The following is a 10150-nucleotide window of genomic DNA, read 5'->3' as shown; positions in this document are numbered from 1 at the left end:
TTTTTTTTTGGTTGCAGCCATCATTGTTGTTTGGCGGGTCAGGGCTGGATTCAAACCTGCCACCTTAGGTGTATGTGGCTGGCGCCTTAGCTACTTGAGCCACAGGCACTGAGCCTCCCCCTCACCATTTTAAAACTGGGATCATCTTTGTCTTATTAATTTTGAGAGTTCTTTTTATATTACAGATAACAATCTTCTCATTCTTCTGTATATATTACAAATATTTGCTTATAGTTGGCCTTTTGATCTTAAGGTTAAAGTTGTTTAGTGGTTGCCGCTACAATTTCAATGCCCCAATTACAGAAGAGAGAGAGTCAGACTTAGCTTGACCCCAGACTTAGCTTTCCCACTCTTGGAAAGAATTAGGTTCTGTTTTCATTACGGTGAAATGTGCTAATACCATAGAAAATAATTGAAAAAGTATTCTCAGCAGATAGCTAGTGCAAACATCTTTTAAATTTCCTCTTCTATATGTGTCCCTTCTTCCTCCATAGGAGGGACATATGCATGCTGCTTTCACATACTACTTTAAACAACCCTAAAATCAATATTAAAAGCCCTTTCCCCAAAAGTTACTGAAATGCTAACCTGAGGTGTCTGGAGTCTAAAAAATGAATTTCTATAAAATTATTCATTTGTAAGGAAAGCCAACTTACTTTGTTGGAATAGGAACTCCACTGGCATCAAAAAGTTTAAGAAACACCCAGCCACAACTTAACTCTCCTCTTTCACCAGTTGACTAGGAAATAAAACAAATATATGAATTTTAATGTCTGTACTGATCAAATTTATAAGCACATACCCAGTCCTTTTAAAGGAATAAAATCAGTATTCACCTGTAGAAATAAAAAGTTCTCCATAAGAAAATAAAATGGAACATATTAGATTCCCATTTTACTCGCAGATCAGATGTTAAAGGTAGTATGTCAAGCAACAATCATATTGTGTCAATACTGCTCCTGAAAATCCCTTAAACTGGATATATGGCAACTGTTGCTATTATCTCTGGAGTGATATATGTGTATAAACATTTTGCAGAGTGATCTCAAATCACATCAATACTACATAGATTATGAAGCTTTGCTACATTAAGAGATGGAATACAGATATCACTCATTCAAGGGCCTTTTCACTTGGAATTTTACCCACACTGTTAATTGCCAAAAGCCCCCAGAGCTTGTGGAAGGCCTATATCTCTCTCTCTCCTACCTACCTATAATATATATGGATGAATTTGTATTAAAGAAATGAAGGGATGGTGTAATACTATAACCTCTTTGTAATGGTTCTCTGGGTTACCAGGAGGCCAGGTATATAACTTCTCAAGTTATTATTAGAATGTGGAGACATTTACTAGCACAGACTTGAGCCATTGGTTCAATAGTTTATATGGCATAAGTTAACCCAAGTCTGGTGTTTTCTTGTAAAAATGACCACTTTGCCAGGTCCCTTAGTTGTACCCCTTATTGATAAGGCTTAATGTACTCAGCCTCTGGGGAACAGACATGGGTAGACCACAATACTGGAATGTCACTGAGGACCTTTCTCACTTTCCGCAAAGTTCCAAATTTTCATTGTTTTAAAAGCACTGGACTTCAAGCAAGCTGTAAATGTAAGCTATAAATGTAAGTGTAAATAAATACCCTTTTATTTTAAATGCTACCTAAACAGCAGAACTACATACAAAATTAGAAATATTGCCATTCTATTCCTCAAGGGATTAAAATTCTACTAAACATAAACCCTCAATTATCTTCCTTGTAAATACGGACACATTTTTTAATCTTCCTTTTTTACTTATACATTGGAAAGCATTATCTTTCAACTGGTGACATACATTGCGAATATAAGAAATTCCAAGTTCAAATAATATTCCGAGATCTGGAGATGAAGAATTGGACCTGATAAAACAATCACCATCAAGTAAGCATGGCAAAATGCCAGTAACCTGAAATGATAAAGAAACTAACATTACTCATCAGTAACTTTAAAAATAAAATAAAAAACAAATAAATTAAAATGAAGTAAGTGAAATTTAAAAAATGGGAGGGGAGTTTTAACTCTATTCATTAGTATATGGTTTTTACCTTTGCATTATATTTTAATAAAAATATTTTAAGGAAAACAAAAATCAGATGGATTGGATTCATCTATACCAATGCTTTAAAACAAAAAAAATTAAGTTCTCTGTTTAAGGAAACATCTTTACCTTCACTTACTCTTTGCTTAGAGTAGAGGCTAATATAAGTGCTGTACCTAAGTCCTCAGAGGTGTTATTAAAAATAGTTTGCATACACTACTACTTTATATTATTCACTGCTCTTCATAAACAGAGCTAAAATTAAAGACTGAGAACACATATTTGCTCAATTTTCCTAATGTGAGCCTTGCAAATGTTCCTTTCACTTCCCTGGGTTCATTCCATTCCCTTCCCTCTCGCTAGACAACTATATCCCCCTTTCTTATCTATAAAATCTTATCCATCCTTCAAGGTCTAGTCTCTCTTCTACAAAACATTCCCTAAGCCAAAGGACTAGAATCAACTTCGCCCTCCTTTATGCTTCCAAAGCACTTAGAGCCCCATAGCTATTACAATCTGCCTGAATACTTATCAACAGTACCAACCCCACAGGCTAGTCTAAGGAATGCACAAGACAACGCACATCAGGATGGACAGAGGGCCTGGGACCTAGTTAGAACTCTATAAATAGAGGATATTATTATTCACATATGTGCATATGTGTTTTTCCTTACTAACATGTAAGTTCTCACATATCTAGGAAGAATGCCCAGTTCACTGCACATAACAGATGCTTAATTTCATTCAACAAGATAACACATACTAATTATTTATCCTTCCCAACATCTTCATACCCTGAGAAAACACTAGAAAATTCTACCTAAGCGCTTCACATACACAGAGATGTAACAGCAGAATTGTGAAGTGTTGTACCAAAAGACAAGCTGTGTCTCTCACTGGAAGCAGAGTGCTCAGACAATGAAGCTGGCTGGCCTTTTCTGAGCTGTGCTCAGACAAGTGTGGACACACAGAGCCCACAAGTGAGGGGCTGGGCCTCACCCACAGCCTAAGCCCTCTCATTGAATATCTATCTTGTTTTAAGATCTTTTAATACAATAGAAGGAAGGGCAATTAAGGGTTTTTAGGGGTATATAACGGAGTTAGCTGTGGGAGGGAAGTAAATACTATAGTAATGAAAACTTGGAGGTAAAACTTGGAAAAAAGTAATGTAAAATAAACTATAGACAATTTATCTTGTAAAAAGAACATAAAGACATCTTCACTATCATTAGTACTGACTCAGTGATCTGAACACACCTAACCTCATTCCAGTCTTAAGAGTACCTGGGTGTAACGTACAGTCCCCTAGGTGTCACCCTTGAGTCTATCTGAAAAAAGCACAGCTCTCATTTATACAGTTGGAAAACTTCATTTTTAAAAAACACTACACTTCCTAAATTTTATCTTTTTTGTTTTAAACCACATGAGCATTTTCTAAAATTGAACCCTCAAATCCATTGAATGAGATGATTCACAGGAATTATAACTTTGGTGAGTCAGAAACATGAGTAATTTTTATCAAAGTCCTCAAGGAACACCAAAGAATGTAAAGATTTAAATCTAGCCCCACATATTCTGTGCTAAATATAAATATGTTACACTTTGACAGCCTTATCTTAGAAATTAATTGCTTAATACTTAACAGTTGAAAGAAGTTCATTCCTCATTCCAGTCGCTCAGCAGATTACTTACTTGGGGAGAAAAGGTCCATGTTTTGGGCTTTTTAGATTGCCATGTGGCTCTGACTGTATGAATGTTGCTCAGAACCTGAAATGAGATTTATTTTCCCTGTTGAGATCATGTTGTAGAAGGCTCTTTGAAACATTACCACTTGTACATCCCAAAGAGTTAACAGTGGCTGTATCAGGTGGGGAAGATAGGGTGTGGGAAACTTTCACTTTTTACTTCATGCAATTCTGTAATGTTTTCCTTTTTAAATAGAATATGATGTCACTTTAAAAATAATTAGTGAAAAACATGTGTTCCAGTACTTATTAATAAAACAAAGAACTGATAAAATGAATGAGGCTTGGACCCTTGTGCTAATAATAAATCATATTCTTTGAAATCTTTAATATCTGGGATAGTTTTACCAGAAAGTAAGTAGTTTCAGGTAAAAACAGCCCTGTCTGCCTTTCACGGAGGCAGACAATACTAATAATTTAGATACACTAATATTTTTCTCAAGGTGTCTAGGCCTAGCACTAATACAAGGCCACCCAAGAGAAAAATTCAATTTAACGCAAGCTGGGGAAAGGTGGGTGGAGGGAGAGGAGAAAGGGTAGAAAGGAGGGATGGGTGTGCTCTCACGTAATGGGGACAATGTAAGGGCATATGGCACACCTCCTGGGTGAGGGGCACAGCTACAACAGGGACCTTACCTAACAAATGGAAACACTGTACTTAATCATTTATACACACTCATATTAATCTGAAATTTAAAAAATAGATGTCTGGGCTCATAAATCATATTTTTCTATAATTTAATCTCTCTATTTTGCATGTAAAATGATATATGCAAAAATTCATCCTATAACTTACATAAAACAATGACACGCAAAAGAAGCAAAAACTTCATGTCATGAAGAGTTCAAATTCTGTAAAGTTATGGCCCAAATGGGCATCTTCCAAAGAAATGAAAAATACATAATTTTTAATAATTATAACATTATTAAAACCAAGTGTAAAAATAATCCTAAATGTGTCAAATTAGGTCAAATTCAATTCACTGTCCTCTATTCCCTCTTAGTTGGCACTCAAGTGTCTTTGATGGGAAGCCAAATTATTGTCCACATTAACAAAACCTCATTTTATTTAACAACTTATACTTAATATTAATTCATTAGTATTAATTTATTTCAACTTTTTTTTTTTTTTCATTTTTGACCGGGGCTGGGTTTGAACCCACCACCTCCGGCATATGGGGCCGGCGCCCTACTCCTTTGAGCCACAGGTGCTGCCCAATTTATTTAAACTTTTACTAAAATAATATATACTCTCAATCTGGACTCTTAGAGTACAAAATCCTTCTGATTACTACCTGGTGACTACCATAAGACAGTATTTTATTTATTTTAAGATCCTTACTGGTTTTTCAAGGAATGTTTCCTACTTCTAATAGGAAGATGTCCTTTGCATCACTGAAACTGAATCCCATACTATTTCTTTTATCCTTTTAACTTGGAGAATCCTAGTTAAATCCTAGTTGATTTTGAAGTTTAGATTCAATGTTAAGTTCTACAGTTTGATAATTTTATATCATTCTTGACTTACAGATTCCGATTGCTAAAAAGGACTTAGTCCAACCATATCACTGTATATCTGAGAAAATTGAAGTCCGAGAAGGTGAATGACCGGCTCAGAATCATACTGTTTTCTGCACAAAACCAGATGCCAAGAATGAAGTTATTAAGGATTCAAAAAAAAAAAAAAAACAGAGCTATGTCATTCTGCAAACTGCATTCAGAATGCATAAAGAACTGGAGAACTGGGTGTGGTGGTGCCCCCTAGAACCCAGCTACCTGGGAGGCGGAGGTGGGAAGACCACTTGAGCATAGCAGTTCAAGACCAAAGCAAGAGCCCATCTCCATTTAAATAAATAAAAAGGAATGCACAAGAACTTCTGCTGAACTAGTGTTTGCTTCAAACAGCTATCTGCTCTAGATATAAAGCAGTGAAGCATTAATAGTTAGAACAAAAGAGCTTGATTTGAAAGTTAAATGAATATGTCAATGGAGCACAAACAAAAGAGAAAAACAAAGAAGAGGGTGAGAAAGAAACCAGGGGTCTCCTGGGCTCTGAGTCTAGCAGGAGTATGTAGTGGCAAGGAGACGGATTTGTATGTCAGAAACAAAAGTTACTTACAAGGAACAGAGGACTAGAGATAGCCTTACTGCTTGAAGCTAGTAGGGTAAAAAAAAAAAAAAGTTGCCAACTATTCTCATAGGATGTAGTGAGCCTCTGCAGGTAAAAGGACCAAGACATAGCCACGACACCAGGATCAGAATCAGGTCAATAAGTGAATGGGCCTTTTGATGAAGCAGCGATATCGCTGATGTCATCTGAGACTAAGAACTCTAACTTTCACTATAAGATCTGGTCCTGGACTGGGTTTGTGGGGGTGCTTTATTGGTGACAGTGTGATAGCAACCACAATACTACCAGATACAGGGATAAGGTTTTGAAGGAGAAAAACGAAGTTGAAAAGGTATTTGAAGAAATGGTTGGAAAATCCCCAAATTGGGAAAAAGACATAAACCTACAGATTTAAGAAGTTGAACAAACCCCAAACAGGGTAAACCCCAAAAAATCTGTGCCAGATACACCATACACTTCTGGAAACTAAACACGAAGGAAATATCTTGAAAGCTATGAGAGAGAGAGAGAATACCTAGATTAACCACTATGGGGAAAACAATTTTAAACGACAGTGAATTTCATCAGAAACCATTCAGGCCAGAAGGAAGTAGCATAATATTTTTCAAGTGCTGAAGGAAAATAACTGTTAACCCAGAATTCTGTATCTAGTGAAAATATCCTTCAGGAAAGAAGGGGAAACAGAGACATTCTTAGATAACGTCTGAGAGAATTTATTTCCAGCAAACCTACCCTAAAATAATAGTTAAAGGAAATTCTCTAAACAGAAAGGACCCAATAAAAGACGAAATCTTAGAATGTCAGACAGGAAGAAAGAACAAAGGAAATAGTAAAAGTATAAGTAAATATTATTGAATTTCTCTTGAGTTTTCCTAAATTATATGTAATGGTTGAAATAAAAATTATAATACTGTATAACATGGTTCTCAATGTATGGAGATAAATATTTAAGACAATTACATTATAAACAAGGAAGGATAAAGAGACTTAAAGGAAGGAAAAGTCTTATGCATCACCCCAGCTGGAATGTTAATACTAATAGACTATGCTTAGTACTGTAAATGTAAAATAAGATCTATAACCACTAGGAACGCTAGCCGAAGAGATCTATCAACACTACTGATCACTCAGAACGAGTTCTAAAAACAAGCAACTCATAGGAAGGCAAGAAAAGAAAACAAAGAGAAAGAGAGGGGACAAAGAAAGCAAAAATGTAAGCAGCAGAAGAGGCTCCTCACCAGTCCCTGCTGCTTCTGGAGGCTGGGCGGGGCCTCCAGGGGGCTGGGCGGGGCCTCCGGGGGCTGTTTCTATACTGCTTAGAGCGTACAGCTGTGAACTCTGGGCGGGTTGGCCCAAGAGGAACCTAATCAGCCATTACTAGAAGTGGTATCTCATTAATCAGTTTTAGTAGCAATGCTTTTCATTTATAACCAGGCTTAGATTTATTAAATAAGCACTCTTAAGTAAACAGCATGAGTATTTGTATAACTACTAAACATGTTCTTTAACTTCACAATTTGGGAATTCAACATAAACTCATTTCATACGAAATAAACTTCTATTATCTTGACATGTTATTTAAACTAAAATTCCAGTCTTTGTTTTATATTCTCATATATGGGAACAGGGAGAGGTAGGGGTGAAGTATCAAAACAAGTTTAAGAGAAAAGAAGGCAACTCAGCTCTTCTTGTGTCACTGATGACACCTACTGGCTTATTTGTGGAAGTGGTTTTGTGCAGAAAACGGAGACATGAGGGAGGATCACTGTACAAGTTCACTTAATTACTCCAAGTTCAGATGAAAGAAAGAAAGGCACTTTCTTCACGCTGGGCATGAGAAGTATACTCAGCATGAGCAAAATGAAACCCACATCAACTCCTCCAAACCTGGTCCACTTCCAGTGTTCTTTATCCCATTGAGTGTTGCCACAATCCATCCAGATGCAGAAGTCAGAGAATTAGTGACATGCTGGATCCTCCATTCTTCTTCTATCCTCCATCTCCAATCCATCACCAAAATATGTTGATTCTTACCTCCAAAATATGTCTCTATCCACATCTCTCAACCTCCACCTCTCTAATATAAGTTATCACCATCATCTCTTATCCCAGTCACTCTTTAAAAGTTCCATGTACTATTTTTAAGTACTCTATATATTTAACTCATTTAATCCTCACGTTGACCCTAAGAGATGTGTATCAGATGAGGAAAGTGAGAAAGAGTGAGGTAAAGTAATTTTGTCAAGGTCCCATACCTAGAAAATGGCGGAGACGGGGTTAATCTTAAATAAGCTGGCTCTAGATTTTGTTCTCTTGAAAATGACACTTGGCTATCTTTTGACCATGATGCTATGGCATAGCTCCCCCAGTGACTTGCTCATGTTCTCTCTGGCCCCCCTCTAATCCATTCTCTTCAGAAAGGAGCAAGAGATCATTCCCAGATATCAATCTAATCATGTCATCTCCTTCGATGACTTTTATTGCTTTTAGGATAATGACAAAACTCCTGGCCAGGTGTGGTGACTCATACCTGTAATCCTCACACTCTGGGAGGCTGAGGTGGTAGAACATGAGCTCAGGAGTTTGAGACGAACCTGAGCAAAAGTGAGAACCCATCTCTACTAAAAATAGAAAAATTAGCTGGGGTCATGGGATATGCCTATAGTCCCCCAGCTATTCAGGAGGCTGAGGCAGCAGGATTGCTTGAGCCCAGGAGTTTGAGGTTGCAGTGAGCTATGATGATGCCACTGCACTCTACCCAGGTGACAGGCACACTGGCCTCCCACTTCCCAAGTCTTTTCTCAATGGGACCTTAGCCTGTGCCATGCCTTCAGCCAGGTACACACTTCCCTTTTCTTTGGTAAGGCCTGTTTAGGCCTCAGATCTCAGCTCCAGAGGAGGCAGCTTTCATTACTAATTGGAGGATTCTTTTCTAATGTAAGCATCTAGTGCTACAAATTCCCCTCTAAACATTGCTTTAGCTACTAACACCCCACCAATTATGTTACATTTTCATTTTTTCAGCTCAAAATATTTTATTTCTCTTGAAATTTCCTTTTAACTCATTGGTTATTTAGAAGTCTATTGTTTAATTTCCATGTATTTATAATTTTTTCCACTTATTTTTCTGTTACTGATTTCTAGTTTAATTCTATGTGATTAAGGACCATATGTTGTATAATTTTAATTCTTTTATTTGTATTTTTAAATGAATTTTATTTTACGCTCTGCAGGGAGGGGATACTAAACCTGGCTTCCCACTTCTCATCATCTCAAAAGATTCTAGGCAAACAACTTCCACTGGCATACATTAAAGGACTTATTAGACTGGTCTCTGCTATGACAGAATGGTAAAGGGCCCCAAATCAATCCCCAGTTAACCACCATTCCCTTCTTGATTTTAATTCTTTTAAATTTGTTTAGGTTTGTTTTCTGACTTAAGACCATCTATCTTGGCAAACATTCTATGCATACTTAAAAGAATGTGTATTTTACCATTTTTCAGGTAAAGAGGTATACAAATATCAATTAGATCTAATTTGTTGATATGTTATTCAGGTTTTTTACATTGTTACTAATTTTCTGTCTGCTTGTTTTATATTATTCCAACTATAATTGTGGTATTATCTGTTTCTGTTTTCACTTCTACCAGTTTTTATTCATGAAAGTTAAAGCCCTGATGTTAGATATGCACACAGTTAGGACTGTTATGTCTTATAGGTGAACCATCCCTTTATCATTAGGTAATATTTGAAGTCTACCTTGTCTGATATTAATATTTTTTACATGGTGTATCTTTTTTCATTCTTCTATTTTAACCAACCCATATTATTATATTTAGGGCGGGCTTCTTATACATAACATACACAGTAGAAGCTCTGTAAGTTGACTGCCCAAGGGACTATAACAAACTGGTCAACATACAGAGGTGTTCAACATAAGGCACTAGACCCAGTATATTGATACGTACATGTGGTAAACGTCCATCTGTGAAAATTAAATCAACTTGAGGTGGTCAATGCCAGGAGGTGGTCAACTATGGAGGTTCTATTGTAGTGAGGTCTCACTCACTACAGGTTTTAATTTGCATTGCTTGGGTAAATTTTTAAATTTTTGAATTTTGTTCATCTATTTTTTATTTCATTAATTTACACTCTTATCTTTATTATCTCATTTCTACTTTCATCAGGTTTA

The 10150-nt window shown here is 36.5% G+C and overlaps 1 protein-coding gene across 1 annotated transcript in view; it reads right to left on the bottom strand.

The window, feature by feature from the left end:
* The window catches only part of NPHP1 (nephrocystin 1), a 60989-nt gene that overhangs the window by 20977 nt on the left and 29862 nt on the right, over window positions 1–10150 (bottom strand). Inside the window, exons 12-14 of the mRNA XM_012811032.1 lie at window positions 3773–3847; window positions 1838–1948; window positions 657–739 (exon numbers count right to left, since the gene is read on the bottom strand). Coding sequence (XP_012666486.1) covers window positions 657–739; window positions 1838–1948; window positions 3773–3847 — 269 coding nt within the window. The remainder of the gene's footprint in view (window positions 1–656; window positions 740–1837; window positions 1949–3772; window positions 3848–10150) is intronic.

Source organism: Otolemur garnettii, unplaced genomic scaffold, assembly GCF_000181295.1.
Source record: "Otolemur garnettii isolate 467f Iridium unplaced genomic scaffold, OtoGar3 scaffold00148, whole genome shotgun sequence".
In the NCBI taxonomy this organism is placed as follows: domain Eukaryota; kingdom Metazoa; phylum Chordata; class Mammalia; order Primates; family Galagidae; genus Otolemur; species Otolemur garnettii.
The sequence above is the reverse complement of the archived record's forward strand: the minus strand, read 5'-3'. Positions and strand labels throughout refer to the sequence as shown.